At 38.3% G+C, this 16,781-nt stretch overlaps 1 protein-coding gene across 5 annotated transcripts in view; it reads left to right on the top strand.

The window, feature by feature from the left end:
• The window catches only part of EPHA7 (EPH receptor A7), a 165,571-nt gene that overhangs the window by 1,820 nt on the left and 146,970 nt on the right, over positions 1-16,781 (top strand). For all 5 annotated transcript variants that reach the window (XM_005483969.4, XM_005483973.4, XM_014264923.3 and 2 more), the window contains exons 2-3: positions 2,540-2,604; positions 6,826-7,495. In XM_005483969.4, the coding sequence (XP_005484026.1) occupies positions 2,540-2,604; positions 6,826-7,495 (735 nt within the window). The remainder of the gene's footprint in view (positions 1-2,539; positions 2,605-6,825; positions 7,496-16,781) is intronic.

Here is a 16,781-nt window from a genome sequence, read left to right as displayed (position 1 = left end):
GTATATTCGGGGAAAATCACCTAGCCAAAGGAGGGTTAGGAGGGGGCGAGCGGCAGACAGGGATTGATAGCAGCTACCTGCTGCAACCGCAGAAAACTCTCGCGGAAAAAAGAGCGAGTTAAAAAAAAAAAAAAAAACAAAAACAAAACCAAAAACAACAAAACAAACCCAAAACAAAATAACAACAACAAAAAAGTAACTTTGCAGCTTCACCGCCGGCCCCGCCGGTGGTGGCAGCAGCCCCGCCTGGTTTCCTACCCCTCCCCGCTGGGTACGGAAAAGGGATGGGAGGGGTAAAGGGCTGAAAAGTTTTCCGAGTTTCCTTTCTGTAGCTCAATAGAAGCCGCGGTGAGATGCTAGAGAGGAACGGGGCAGGGTCTGTCTGTCTCTCTAAGCGAGAAAGTGACCGCGGTACCTGCGGAGCCCTCTGCCAGCGGCCAGCACCCTCGGGTCCGGCGCGGACACGGGGAGCGGGCTGTCTGTCCCTTCGCCCCGTGCCTGCGGGAGCTCGGGGCTCCCTTCTGGGGCCGCTGTCCCGGGCGCTTCCTCCAAAGCCGCCGCTGTCGGGACTGTGGCGGGGGCGGCCGCGGGACTAGCTTGCGGCTCGGTTGCCAAGCTCCGCTCCTCGGCGCGGGGGCGCGGCCGCCTGCGCGCAGCTCCGCGCAGCGCCCGAGCCCCAGTGCGGCTCCGCGCGGAGGCGAGAGGCCGCTGCTCCCCGCCTGCCGGAGCCCCGCTGAGCCCACTGCCCGCAGCCGCGCTTCGCCCGCCGCCTCTCCGCCTCCTCTGGCGCTCCGCAGCTCCCCGCGGAGGGAGCGCGCAGAGCCCCGGTGCGCTCCCCGTGCGCTGCCTGCGCGGGAGGCTGCGGAGCCCCCGCGGCTGCCGGCGGGGGGCGCGGAGCGCGGCGCCGTCCCCCGCATCGCTCCCCGCGCTGCTGAACGAGCCGTGACAGCCGCGGGTCGCCCCGCGCAGGGAGCAGCCGCTGGCTTGGGAAGCTCTTCCCCGGTAACTCTGGATGCCAGAAGGAACGCCACGATTTCTTTACAAGGGGTGTTTGCTGAGCAGGGGTTTCTGTGTTGGGGTTTCTTTTTGTTTGTTTCTTTGTGAGTTTTCTTTTTGTTTGTTTTGTTTGCTTGTTATCTTTTCTTTCTCTGATGTGCTCACCCGTTGCTACGTGATGGAGAATTACTGCCAAATAAAAAGTATAATGAATTGCAGCCGTAGCGTGCTGGTGCTGAAACGGTTAAATTTTTGGTGGTACCTTATTTTCCAGTACCATTATAAATGTTCTTGTTTAACAAGCCGCCGCATACACCACCTGCTTTTCTATAGAAAGTGTTACAAAGTAAAGCCCCTTGAATCCAACTTTAATGACATAAGCAGGTAATCTTTCTAGAGGGAGACTATCAAACTTCCTTAATGAGTAGTTCCACTTCATTACTGAAATACAGGCCTTGAAGCTACCTTTTTGTGTTCAGCTAACATTCTATGTATTGCTGAATGAATTTTTAGGCATCTTTTTAGTAATTCACTGTAATTTTGTATTAAATTCTCCTTGGAGAAAGGGCCAAAGCTAGAATTAAAACTGTTTTGTTAGACCTGCAAAAGTTGCTTCAAGTTACAGCCTTAAGTCACACATCTAAATATCTTAGCGCAGAAATGCTGTGTATGAAGTTATAAATAGCCTACTAGCTAAAGGTATATGGAGTAGCTTCAAATTAGCTTCAATGCTACTAAAGAGCTGGTTTATTAGGCTGTGATTAACCACTTTTGGAGGCAGGGTTACATTTAGCTGAAAATAGTTGTGGTGCTGCTGGAACTGATGTTTCTGTATATAAATGTCACTATAATGTGAAGATTTTAGGATGCTATTACCATAAAGTGAATTAGTCTGATTTTGTGTATGCGAGGTGTGAGGTAATTGCAGAGTCTTTTATTTTCTGTATTCCTGGTCGTCATTTATTTGCAGAATTATTGCTATTACCTGTGAAATAAAAATACTTGTGAAAGTATTTTCATTTTGACACTCAAAAAAGATCATTGCTTTTTCAATGTGACTCTCAGCGAGGTATAGACCAGTCCTGTATAAAACAATTTGGAAATGTGTTGAAATGTCTGTGTGCTTTAAGTTGATTGTAATGACCAGCATATGGAAAATGTCCTTATGAAAAAGGAGAAGGAGGGAGCATGCATCTTAATGACTGATTAATAGCACTTCAGAGCACTAAAAATCCCTCACTTTGTTTTAAGCAATGAAATTGTAAAGATTTATGTATTTACTCTTATGTATAAGCAGATAGAGTAAAAGCAGATATGTGTATCTGCTTATATGTGAATGGTAGAGAATCATTTGTCTGTTTACAAATTAATAGCTAGTTGGTGTTGCAGCTAATTTTTTTTAACAATAGGAAGAAGAAATATTAATCCATACAAAAATTATGTTAATTCTATCACTTTTTAAAATTTGTCTTTTGTTCCTTAGTTTTAAATCCCCCTGTGTTATGTTTAACAAGCTGTGGAATTTTTTTTTTCCTTTTTTTAGTAATACTGCTGGACTCTAAAGCACAACAGACAGAGTTGGAATGGATTTCCTCTCCTCCCAATGGGGTAAGTACTGCAGGCAAAACTTAATTTCCTAAAGATGAGTAGTCAGTTTATCGAAGCAGTTGAAAGACCTGTTTTAAACTAGTTCCCCCTCATATTTCTCTCAGTAATCCTACCAAGTGTTTATGGCTTCTTCATTTTTAGAATGAAACTTCAGGTTACACTGTACAAATGTACAAGCCAATTAAAAACAAGTGGCTCTTTGGAAACTTTTGTTACTTTTTTTGTTTTTTAGTGTACTTCTTTGTGCTGTACAAAGGATTACACTGTATATTTGTAACACAGTATTTTAAATCACTTTTTTTTCTTCCCTTACTAACAACAGATCTGCTTCTGTGTGGAAACTTTCTAAAAATATGTTTTTCATTTTATGTAGAATGGGTGATCATAAATTTGTTTACGATGTTTTCTTTGTAATTGAATAGCACAGATTGAAGTGCTCTAAAATAAAAACATTTATACTGCAGATGTGTTTGAAATGACATTCCAAGCTTGAAACATCCCCAAGCCTTGAGGAGCTTGATATCTGGAAGTAGGCATGAATTATGTGGTTAAGGCCACTTCCAGCTTGCGTACAAATTAATATTTTGGCCTTCTATTAAATGTACCATTGTAAATTAAACCATTATAAAAATGAGACATCAGTTTTATTGTCTTATTTATTATATATGTAAAGTTGGAAAATCCTGCTTTCAGTCTGAATTAAAAGTGTTATAAAACCTTCCTCAAGCCTTGAGGAAGAACATTTTCAGAAAGATATAATGGATATATTGTCCTATCTTAACTCAGTCCTACATGAACTTAGTCTGACAAATCATAAATTACATGGACAGTTCTTGCTCATGGAAACAGTCTTCCTGAATCTATTGTGATGCCTTGCATGAACAAGAACTTGGGGGATCAGTCCCTTAATCTTCAGTTCATTAAGAAATCTGGAGCCAGAAGAGCGTGAAGTGTGAGTAGGGATATAAAAGTGTAACAAATCCTTTAAATAAGGAGAATGAAAATGTGGAAGTGTCTTTCGTTAAAAGCAAGATTGTAGTATCAATACAAGCATAAACTGGGAACTAATCTAAGGACTTCAGAGGAAATGTAGCACGGGCTCAGTGTGTATGATGGCCAATAACCTCAGCATTAGTGTTTTGCACTGATTAAAACCTTTGCCAGAGGTGGTTGGAAGATCACCTTGGTGACACTTATATTAAGCTAACCTGTAGATAACGAAAGACATGTCAGCACGTGTTGCACATCATCATACTGAAAGATGAGAGTCCAATTCAACAAATAGTGAAAAGCGAGTTTCAGAGGTAGAAGTGAATTTCAATCACAAATTAAAAGTGAATCAAAACTAATGGCTAGATTTGCATGTGTGGAAGTGTTCAGAAAAAGTTGTCTGTGAATTAACATAAAAGTACCATTTTAATAATGTAATTTTGAAAATAAATGTTTTTATAATTTTAATTACTGAATTATTTACTATGCAATAAAGACTTCATGGGAATGAGCACAGAAAATTTTGAGAGAAACTACTGCTTAATCACAGTAGAGAATATATCAGTCAGACACTCGTTAAATGCCTCATTCAACTGCAAATGCTACATTTAACGCTGTTAGGATAACGAAGAAGTTAAAATACCATAAATTGAAACCAATAGAACAGGGCATATTCAAACAGATTTGCATGTATAGCACCATATTTTGCAGTAAGACGAAGAAAAGTGGAGTTTTCTTTCTGTGAAATTGTTCACTATAAGAACTTCAATGAATGGTGACCTCACCTGCCATAGGTGAAAACATCTTGAAGTAATGATTTTTTTTTTTTTGCTGCAGACACTCTGATTGCCTAATTGCATGAAAATCACATTTCCCTAATTTTTTTTTGCTTTGGCAAAATATGGAAAAATAGTTCCAGTCCTTAGTGCTAGGGATTAGAAAAAGTAGTGGTTCTTGTGTGAAATGTATTATTTCCCTTGATTGTAAAATAAGAATCTATTTGATGCCAGCTAGTCTCACGTAGTAGGATTTCGACTCTGAGAAAACTCATTTGTGTTGTATTACAAAGACTAGGTTGATTTTGTAAAGTGTATTTTATTTGTTGCTTTTTTTGTTTGTTTCAGTTTGTTGGTTTTTTTGAGGAGGAATGGGAATTTGTTTTGGTGGAGCAGTCTACATCAAAACTCAAGGAGACAGATTCTGTTGTGTGGTGCATGAGAGTCACTTTCATGTCAAAGATGGAATGCATTGTCTTACTGAATACCTCCTTGCAGAATCTGGCTTTGTGTTTTAAGGGAAGAATGCTTGCACAAGATAAAATATAAAACAAAAAAAAAAAAAACAAAAAAAAAAAACCCAAACCATCTCAAAGAAACCTCAAAGGACATAGCATTACCTGGCAAAATTTTAGGCTTTATGCCTTTTTTGTCATCTTGATGGGATTTTTTTTTAATGGGGAGATGTTTTTTATTATCGTAATATAGCCAAAACCCTCTCAGTCCAGGGTCCTGTTTTTTCTAGCTCTTATAGAGGTGAAAGAAATTACTCATTCAGCTCTAATAAATCTGTTATGAAGATAGACATTCTTTTGTTCAGAGGTTAATACTGTTCCATATGCAATCACTTCAGTTAACTCCATGAGCATTTAATAATCTATTTCAATCATTTAATTCCATATGCATATAATATATAATACTGTATATATCTCATCTGTATTAACTGTAGGTCCTTGAAATGTGCTTTGATATTTACAACTTCTATGCATTTCAGCATCTGCAACTGTGATATATTTTGTGGTGATAACTTCCAGCATCAATTCAGCCACATCTGTTTTTTCCTGAAACAGACAACAACGTGAAAATGGTCTCATTTGCTGTCAAATAGGCTTGCAGAGTAATGTGCACTGTGTGGCTCCTGATCCGGGAAGCCAATGCCTTCCGTGCTTGGTTGCCGGCATGAGGAATGTCAGTGGATGCTCTCTCCTGCAGAGGTGCCGACTATACGAGTCCCACAAAGCACTTCAGCATGTGCTTACCATTAAGCTCATAAGTACAGTCACTGATCTTAAGCGTGAGCTTAAGTGCATTATTGACACAGGGCCAGAGGGCTGAGTGCCATCCGGAGAAGTCATGGCTGCCTGTATCCTGGGGTGACGATAGCTCACCCCCCTCCTCTAATTTACTACAGCTGCAGTTTCTGCAGGCACTGAAATGTTACAAGAAATGTGAAAAAAGGTGAGAGAGGAGGATTGTTTTGGTTACACCTGGGCAGATCTGCCTGGTTGATTTCAGTGGAAGGTTTGCCATTGCTGGAGGTGCAAATTCCCACGCTACCAAAGGCTGTTAAAGACTCTGGGATTGTTAAAGGCTTACCAGCTCGTTACACAGTTGGTAACCTAAAGAGAGAGAATCAACAAAACTCAGGCTTTGAACCAGAGAGCTTTCAGTCATACAGGTTGTTTCTAATTATGTATGTAGTCTCATGGTTCATTGGAACTACCAGCTAAATGAAGTTTGCCCCTTCTAATAAGCTTGCAGCCCCTGGACAAACAGTGGCTTACTTACATTTTCAGTTTGTAAATAAAGCAGAAGGTACACTGAAAGAAAGGGAGACAACTAAACTGTTTTCTTTCAGATTTTTAATTCTGTCAGTTTTCTCTTGCCCTCTTTCTATGCCATTTCGATCACATAGGGGTGGGAATCATCTGACTCGTGTTTCAGGACCTGATCCCATGCTTTCTGTACAACTGCAAGTTTCACTGGAAGCTTTATATGCATGAGTTTTATGTACTCTAATGCTAAGCAATTTCAGTTTCTAAGACTTCACTGACATTAGGTTTCTTTGAAAAAGAAGTTGCCTCCCTCCTTTTGGTCTTTGCTCACTCCATTGTGACATTAAAAAACCATTGGGACATTAAAGAAATGTGTGTGAGCGCAGGGTGAAATCAGAACCTGGTATGCTAAACAGCGTTTCCTGAATCTGCCCCTTTTCAACTGTGCCCATGATATGACAATGATTTTTAGAAGTTGTATGTGGGAAAGATATGAAGGGAGAGAGAGCCTACTCCTGCATTAATATATATTTTCTTCATTTAGGTGCTTAACAGTATTCTTAACAACTTACTGTTAAAAAGAAGGGAAATGTGAGTTGTGCGAAACTTTTTTAAATACTCAGTAGTTACAACTGATGACATACTTCTTGTTTACTACTAACTGTTTGTTATCATTTTAGTGGGAAGAAATTAGTGGACTGGATGAAAACTACACTCCTATACGAACATACCAGGTATGCCAGGTGATGGAATCAAACCAAAACAACTGGCTTCGGACTAACTGGATTGCAAAAAGCAATGCACAAAGGATTTTTGTAGAACTGAAATTCACTCTGAGGGATTGTAACAGTCTTCCTGGAGTTCTGGGGACTTGTAAAGAAACTTTTAACTTGTATTATTATGAAACAGACTACGACACTGGCAGGAGTATCCGAGAAAACCAATATGTAAAAATAGACACTATTGCAGCAGATGAAAGTTTTACCCAGGGTGATCTTGGGGAGAGAAAAATGAAACTTAACACAGAGGTGAGAGAAATTGGACCTTTGTCCAAAAAAGGATTCTATCTTGCGTTTCAGGACGTAGGGGCCTGCATTGCTTTGGTCTCTGTCAAAGTCTACTACAAGAAGTGCTGGTCCATCATTGAGAACTTAGCTATTTTTCCTGACACAGTGACTGGCTCAGAGTTTTCCTCTTTAGTTGAAGTGCGAGGAACTTGTGTCAGCAGCGCGGAGGAGGAGGCGGAGAACTCGCCGAAGATGCACTGTAGCGCGGAGGGAGAGTGGTTAGTGCCTATTGGAAAGTGTATCTGCAAAGCAGGATACCAGCAGAAAGGAGACACGTGTGAACGTAAGTAAACCACAACTTGCTGTAAATTGTAGGTCACAATCTACCAGATTTTTCTGTTGTGTTTTTTTTTTTATTTTTGCTTTTTTTAAAGAGAAATGCATCATCAGTCTGCTTTTAAAGTCTTCAGATCCTCAGTCTGTGAAGTTCACGCTGGTTAATCTAAATCGGTCAGTCTGTCTGATTATGAAAATCACTGGTTGCGCAATGCAGTTTTAAATTTAAAGAGAAAGGTTGAAGTCGTAAGTATAAAGATAGGTTCGGGACTAAAATTATTAACTGATTAATGTGTTTGTTGTACCTTTTGGTAAGGCTGAGTAAATCATACCTATGGCAGAACACTGTAGCAATCACGTCAGGTATGAGTAGATAAACAGTTTGTTCTTTCACATAATTATAAGGAAGCAAAAATGGATGTAGTAGACAGAATGGGTGTGGTTAGTAAGGGGAAGAATATACCCAAAATCAAAACCGAGCTAGAGGTTTGTGTCAAGTGTGTAAAACTAAATGCAAGACAGATATTTCAAATAGAATATAAAATTTTCAGAATAAAGTATGTTATCCTTTCTATTATTTTTTTTTTGCACAAAACTCACTCTAAATTTTTGGCTTTCAGTTGAATCATTGTGATCATTTTAAAATACTAGCAGATCAGAGACTTGCAGTACAGAGTTGTACTTCCTGATTCAAGACTAATTCAGTTAATCATGTTCCTAGAATTATACTTACCCCTAGCCTTGCTGTTACTGGGGCTGTAGGCATAAGACATTTCTGCTTAGCATGAGAAAAAGTATTTTATTGTCTTTACTTCCAGTGAGAACAAGAGAATCTGCAGTTTGTTTGGTACAAGATCTATCATTTTTATCACAAGATAATATAAGGAGTTCTATCGCCATATGTTTATTGCAAGATAGGCAGATGTTTGTTGATGAGAAATACTGTAAGTGAACAAGTGGAAGAGCCCCCACAAATCTGTGAAGAGGAGAAATTTACATCATCTCAAAAACAAAGCTGGCAGTGCTCACTGAGTCTGAGGTGCCTCAGTCTGATGAGGGCTTCAAAAACTGTTGAGGATTTGGGACATCCTAAAAAAAAGTAAATGAGTCTCTTTATTAATAGTTTGTCCACATGAAAAAACACAGTTCTGCTTTTGATGAGTTCCTATGAGGAAATTCAGGAGAAGGTGAAGTGAGTGGAGTTGATCTGAGGTCTTTGTAGCTCCACACAAATCTTTCATTGTTCTGTTGGGAAAGGATGAAGTCTTAAACACTGCAGAGGGTGATCTCATTAGGAGTAATTGTAATGTGAAAAACTGCCCCGGCAAAACTGTTCAGTACACTGTATTAGAGGTCTGTTAAAAATATTAAGTGCTGTGTTCCGTGGAAGTCTGTGTTGAGGTTTTAGATTTTTTTTCTGAGTGACTGATTTTTTTCCTTTTTGTAGTTAATTTGCTCTTGATTACAGACCTAGTTATCTTTGATGTAATTAATATACTAATTTTATTTGACTTTCAATAAGGGAGAGAAAATATCCCCAAAAACCTCCAGTGTATATAAGGGGGTGGGGGACATGAGCTGAATGAGCATGACAGGGATGGATAGAGAAGAAATTGGTGTTTGGTGACTGGAATTCAAGTAACCTGTTTTTTGAACAGGCTTCTTAATTTCTAACCGCGCTGATGTTGACAAAAGAATTAAATGATAACTTGTACTTGAGCCTGGTGGCGTGCTCATTTGCAAGAACATTTCCTATTTTTGGCTTGCTTCCAAAGCAATCGCTAGGAGAACACGCTACTCTGGAAGCAGTCCAGAGGATCATTTATGGTATTTTTCCTCTTTTCTTTCAGTGATCCTGTTAAGAGTTTCAAAACAAACTCTGGCCCCATATTGAGGCAGGCTAATGTGCTGGAGAGGGAAAAGGTGGTGGGCAGGCGCTCTTGGAGTGCGCGCCGAGGCGGCAGCTCCGAGTCAGACCGATCTGGGTGATGGTGGCACACGCTTGTAATTGTGTCTGCGTGTCCTGTCGGGGCTCGAGGATGTTATTAAGTATGATCAGCTATGTAGTGACCGATAATGCAACTGGCACACTGATATGGCGTCTGTTTTTTGTGACAGATATTGAGAGAAACTTATCTGTACATTGACACTAATGCAACTGGCTATCTGTTACTGTCAAGCTGTGTAACAGATCAAGAGGAAGCAAGTTGGTGTGTGCTTCCTTAACCCAGAGCTTTTGTAGCCCTGTCTGAGGGCTCACTTCTGCAAATACTTTGTACCTGGCATGCTGTGTGACTTCTTTGGGACTACTCAGGGCAGAAAGTATTGTGCTCTGTCAGGATGGGCAGACGTCTGTGATTCTTCTCTCACACTTGCTAAAGCTCTGCTGAATTAGCACAGTAGGATTGTCTTTTAAAGATACAGAATAATACCTTATCTGTTGTAGCAAAGGCAGAAGTAGATGACCACATTGTAGTTCCAAATATCTCTTCAGCCTGTAACTCAGCAGGGATTTTCATTTGTGTTATGCTAGCTTGATTGGCTGTCTGTGATTGAATAATGTGTTCCTTTTGCATACAGGTCCTCTCCTGTTTGTGAAATTTATTGAGTTCAGATACTAAAACAATTGAATTTTGATTTATACACAACTCTGCACTGGATGCATTTATTTTTATTTTTTTTAATGAATGTAAGTAACTTGTAGTGCTTGGAAGGATAAGGAAGAAAACAATAGTGAGTGGTGAAACATGTTACCTGGCAAATAAGGTCCTCTGTGTTCCCTCTTCATTGCTTGATCTTTCAAACTGAATTTTTGTTTTTTTCTTTTTCTTTTTGGATGTACACCGATTACTTCTCACTGTACAAGTGCCAAAGAATCCTTGTGACCCCAGTGGTCTAAAACATACATAAGAGAGCCAAATTTCAGAGAGCTCTCAAATGCAATTTATAGCAAAATCTTAAAGCTGTGTGAAACAAACATGAGGAAACCGGGTGAGCCTCTGAACTTTCAGCTGCAGATTGTTTTGCTTATGTACAAGGAGACTCTTTCCTGGGTGTTGATCTTAGGTCTGATGGTGTGTAGCCCTAGACTTAGGTGTGGAAATTGTACATTTTAAATGATAATCTTAAAGAGTACCTAACAGCAGTACCAGAAAGGTACTTACATGTATTTACATCTTCTAACACTATGTATTGCATCTATTGTGGAAAAAATCCCATCCAATCAACCAAAAAACCATCATCCAAGAAACCATAAAAACCCCAACCACAAAAAGCCAATGGACTTCTCGGTAACTGTGGTGGATTCCCAATAGGTCTAGCTTGGACTTTTCTCACAGTGGAATTCATTTGATATGTTATGCATGTAAAGGAATACACTGTGATCAGTGATTGATATTTGAAGGTGAAAATAATTTTATGAGAGCTTCTACTAAAATGTATTTTCCATCTGTTTCATGTTAGTTGGGGGTGAAGAGGGAGAGAATTAAATTTATTCAATCAGAGCAGTAGAGTGGTATTTCAGAAGGTATGAAGCTTCTCTTAATATTACTGAACTGAGAAATTGCATAGATCACTGGGCACCAAGTCCAAAAAATCAAATTCCCAGGGAAAGCCAAATGAATACATTTTACTGTTAAACCTATTATAATACCGTATGCATTAGCAGTTGTTTTATTGGCCTCCAAATGAGGAGGGGATTATAGCTATTTGCACATTTTGTCTTGGTGAGGTAAAAAGGGAGCTACAGGCTTTTCTTTCCAAACTTTGTCAAGTGCTATAAGTTGTGCCAAGGCAAGCTGCATCTGTTCCTTCTCTTTTTTCTTTTTGGGACAAACATTTTATCTCTTTGCTTTGTGAGATATTACTTGATAACAGATCCAGAAACTGAATTTGCCTTATGTGCAATGTATTTGTGGTAAAGTATGTGTGGTTGTGGGGTTTGTTTTTCTTTGTGTTTTTTTTTTTTTTTTTCCTTGGTTTTCATTTTTTTTTCTTTCTTGTGTGTTTTCTTTTTAATGTTACTCCATTTAGGAGCTTATGTGCCACACGTTTATTAATAGAGGACAATGAATTAAGATGGGAATGTGAATAAGTTGTAATTAAAACAAATATTACTATGCTTCCCAAAAGCCCAGGTTGCACATATTGTGAATTGGGTGTAGAGTTCAGCTCAGGGTGTGTGTCACAGATGATGTGGGTGACCTGCAAATTAAGTAACCTATGCTGACATTCGTGCATTTTCAACTTGAAAATTTTTTGCTTTGTGAAGATCGGGAAAATGGTAGAAAACTTTTCAATGGCATTTATATCATCAGGACTTTAAATGTTTCCTCTTTTGAAGAAGAGTTACCTTTCTTCCATTTGCTTCCAAAATTACTCTAGGGAAGAGAATGTAATTAGTTTCAGCTAATTGAACCTGAGCAGAGAATGAGGGTATCTCTGTGTCACTGAGTCTTGTCATTTTCTCAGAAGCCTGTAGAAGTTCAACACTAGAGCATCTATCTCCTTCTCTTTTCATTCCCTAACATATTAAATAACTTTTCTGTTCCTTTTTAAAAAAAGGCCAGTGGGATCTGATATCAGGCACTACATACAGCTGCATATTAACTATTTGATTAAAAAAAAAAGTTTAAAAGGTAGGTATCTTTGCAAAGGATCCTAGCAGGGTTCAGGAAAATAAACTAGATACTTTAAAGTGAAAGTAAGACCTTTTAGCTAGATGGTCAAGAATTACTGAAGATGCTTCTAGCATAAAATAACTTTAATTTCTGCTTCAAGTCCCCTTTTATAATTTGTAGAAAGTTGAATGTTTTGGCTGTCATTCACCCTATAGTCTTCTGACTTCTCTTCTTGTCAGGGAGGTGAGGTACAACTATATATTTTCTTGCTATATCTTCCTTTCAAAACAATCTAGTGTTCATGAAGAGGATGGTTTTTACAAGTTTATTTGTCTCTCTTATGTAATTTGGATTTCTTTGACGTACTTTGTTCATGTTCTTCAGCTGCTTTCTGGATGTGAAAGCACAGGGGATAGAAAGGGAAAGGAGCTATGCCCACTGTTAAACATGTTCTCTTTGGAAGTATTTTCCAAATGAAGTAACACAAAATGGCTGGTGGTCTGACTGGTCAGGACTGGCCATTCCCTGAAACAAACTGATGCCTTCATGCTTCATAAAATCTGTTTCAGGTCTCTTTTGTGTTGTCTTTTGGCCCTAAGATACAATTGATTTTATGTAGCATTGCTTTGCCTGAAGTATCTCAATTAGTTTGATAAGTCTGATTATAGGGCGTCATATTTCGTGATACAACATTCTCTCCCAAATGTGACAAAGAGATGGGAGAAGTAAAATGATGAGAAATCAAAGTGATAAGTAATGAAGGCAGTCAAAACCATCTAGTTTTCATTGATAATGCCATCAGAGTGATCCTTAAAATGAATTAACTGCAGAGCTACTGACAGGTTTAGTTCCCAATAAACTAGTAGCTTTGCTCCAGAAGAACTGAAAGAGGTGAAATTGGAGATGCAAATGGTCAATCAGGAGCCCACATCCTAGAAGTGGGGTTGTTGGATAATGGAATTGAATGTAGAGCTCTTTCTCTCTCCAGCCTCTTCTCCTCTGCCCTCTGGCCTGCCCCTCTTCCCAGCTTCAGCTGTCTCCAGGAATTAATTTTAGTTTTGCATTTTACTTGAGGTTTGATGAATACGAATTTCTTCAACTAAATTTGCTGCATGTCTGTTGTTTGGGTTTTTTGGTCAGATCAACTGCTGTGCACAGATTTTGAATTGAAAACAAAACCAGCAATGAAATTTAAGAGAATTTTAGTAATGTCTCCTTTAGTTACAGGAGAAGCACTAAAACTGTCTGTTTTACGGGTCTGGGATGCCACTGCTGAATTAGCTACGGTTGCTCAACAGCTGGGCCATTAACTCCTTAGCCATAAAGTGTATCTGCTGTTTGTTCTAAATGAAGCTTTAGCTGGTATTTAGAAGTGGAATCTCATCCTGTCAAGTCTGTTGCCCAAAACCATACGTTTTGCTTCTGAAACAAACTTTCCTGCCCAGAAATCTTTTGTGAAGGGTGCAATAGGCGTCTAATGGCTTTGCTATCGTTTTCTAAGTTTGCTATGTTTCTAAGTATAAACAAATTTTCCTACATGAAAAAGAATCTGCTTGCTTGGAAATTCTGAGAGGGTTGTTTTGATTTGTTTGTTTTGTCCAGGGTTTTTGGTTTTGTCCAGGGTTTCTGTTAACCTCTCAGAATTAGCCACTAAAAATAAATCGAAGTATTTTTCAATTTCTGAGTACAAATGGGAAAAGTCACATATAATCCTCATTAGGAGTATCATAGGTGTACATGCATTCCAATGAATATGACTATTAGCTTTTTAAGAAAAAGTGAAGTAAAACCCATCCCGAAAACAAGGCTTCAGGAACTGAGAAAAGAGAATTAGTAGGTTACAGAGAAACTGAAAGTAGGGATCAATTAATGGAACAAATGATCACAGAAAAGAGAAGAACATGTTAATAACTACTTACCTAATTACTTCATGTATCTGTAAAACATCTATTATGTCTGTGGTGAAATGCTGTTGAAAGTTGTTCAAGAAGGCTGTAGTTCAAAGTATAAATTTTTCTTTGAAAATAAGGAAACCTAAGGGCTGAATTTGCAGTTTTTATTTAAGAAGTGAGACAACCATATGGCAAGATCTATGTTTGGTACTGAAGCTGATAAAAAAAAAAGGAAATTATGTGGGCAAAATGTTTGGTTAACTAGACTAGGTTTTGAATTTTGATGCATCCCTAACTTCCTCTGTTATTGTGAAAATATTTGCTCCTCAGCAACAGTTCCTGTATATTAAGCAGTACTAAATCCTTAAGAATATCTTTCTGTTTTTATTTGAGAAACTGGAGATAGTTTTAGTGTAAATTTTCAGTTAATATGCTTGTAATGTAGAGTAAAAAGTTAATTCTTGCTTCTTGACTTCTCAGTTGGCTTGCCCTGTACTGTGCAAGCTCTGTCTGCAATGCTAATTTAATTATTAAAAACAATAAGTTGTACACAGTTTATCACAACAAACTGTGTGTATTGACACTTTTTAGATTGAAAACAAATAAAACATATTCAAATTAATATCTTTAAAGTCAAAATGGATTCTTTGAAATTTAATATTAAGCTATAAAAGTTATATACATATAACCTAATTGTTTTGTTTTTTGCCTCTCCTAGAGGTACTATAAGTATTACTTCTATAAAAAACTTAAGACTGCAACCAGATTGAGAGTAAAACCGTTTGTAGGAGTTTCCTTTTTGAAGAATTAGAAAAGAATATTGGGGAGCTTATTAAAAGCCAAGCACTTGACAGGAAAAAAATGTAGATGATTTCTACTGTAATCCTTTACAGAGTGCTGTGACATCAAAGAGAATCAAAAAAAGGGCAGGTTCACTATTTAGGTCAGCATTACCTGTCTTTAATTTCATAAAAAAACCCCCTATTTACAGAATGGTGTGTCTAATTTCTTCTGTAGCATATCGTTATTGTGCAAACAGCAGCAGTAGCAAATGCATTTAAGGCATTTTTATTTAAGACATTCCTTAGAGAAGCTTTTATCCCTGTGCTCTTCCTAATCTTTGTGCTGCTGCTGTCTATCACAGTGACTTCTCTTGTACCTAATATTAATGAAAAATATATGTTATATGTGGAAGTGAATAGTATCCAGTTAATAGTTCACAGCAGAAACTGGGGTAATCTTGTGTTTCATTTCTTGCTCTCAGACACATCAGCAATGTGTGCCTGGTGGCTCTGTGAAAGTATTTTTGTATACATTTCCATTCATGACTGCTTCTGACTTCACAGTCTCTCTAAAAAACACAACACACCAACAAAAAGCAGAGTGTTTGTTAAATATTTAACACTTTTTTCCTTCTATTTTTCTTCATTAAGAAGAGATTTTCCATTTAGGAAAAATTATCTCCTTGACCGTATATTCTCTTTGGAAAATTTTGCTTAATGTCAAGCTAATTTATAAGTCTAATTCAGAGTAGCAAAGGCAACCAAGTATAAAACTTGCATGCAGTAAGAATTGGGCTCAAATACTGTATTTCTTGAGTTTATATCCTGTCAGGGCATGTATTTGTACATTTTTATTTAGCTGGGTGGCCCCGCTGCTTGTCTTAAGGAGGATAAATTTGCTCAGATCTCCAACAAACATCAGGGTTTTTTACCCAGGGTAATTTGATACTTTAATCTCTTAATTTTCATGATTTGGGTTAGTTACAGGTGTCTCTTGGCAAGACATGGCTCTCCTGCAATAATAGTACCAAGCATTTTTCCAGTACAAGTCTAATTAACTGCAGTTGTTAATATCATCTGATACCAGTGCATACCTCAAATGTGTGTGATTGATGGGAAAGAGAGGGAAGTACATGATTGAGAAACATAATTGCTGTTAATATTTTGCAATGCATTTAGTATACGTAAACACAAAAGTTATTTTTTGTTACAACTGTGAAGTACACTAAGGCTTTAGAGAGGCTGGATTAAGTCTACAGCAGGCTGGCTGCTGCTATTTTTTTTTTATAAAAAAAATTCTGATACTATGTATTACCATAAATAAACATACTGAGAAAGTGTAAAAATTCGGTTTCTACTTTTCACTAAACAAGTTATAAGTGTTTTAAGGAGGTAATGCCTAATGCAGGAAACTATCTGTAGAATTGTAGGCTGAGGCACCATCCCCAGAATTTAATGGAAAGAATCCTATTAACTTAATGAGAGTAACATCATATGTTGATGTTTTCCTACTGAGGAAAGTGCTAAAGCTTTAGGTAAGTGTAAGCATATACTTAAACTTGAAACTTCTACGTTGATGAAACATATTTAAATGAATGCTTTATTAGAATTCTAGGAATTGCAATATTGTGCTGCTACAAATGTATACAGAGAAGTGAATATAAACAGGACCCTAAAATTCCACTGATGGTACATTTCCCACCGGTGAAATATATAATCTCTAGCATAATTAGTGGCTATAACTTGTTGTTATTCTTTCCTTGCATGTAGTGAGTATGATATGTCATGGAGTGTGAGCACCAGATGACTGGCATTCATTTTGCAGTGGATGGAACACAGTGGATTAAACTCATGTGAGGGGGTCAGGTGGTGTTTGGCAGGTGACTAAAGGGCTGTCCTCATGTGGCCTCATATGGCTATATGCATGTGACCTGCTGTACATCCATTTCTCTGTCTCACTGCATGTGTCCTCAGAATGTGACTAAACTGCAAATGTCCCC

The sequence above is a fragment of the Zonotrichia albicollis genome, chromosome 3 (assembly GCF_047830755.1).
Source record: "Zonotrichia albicollis isolate bZonAlb1 chromosome 3, bZonAlb1.hap1, whole genome shotgun sequence".
Classification (NCBI taxonomy): Eukaryota; Metazoa; Chordata; class Aves; order Passeriformes; family Passerellidae; genus Zonotrichia; species Zonotrichia albicollis.
The sequence above is the reverse complement of the archived record's forward strand: the minus strand, read 5'-3'. Positions and strand labels throughout refer to the sequence as shown.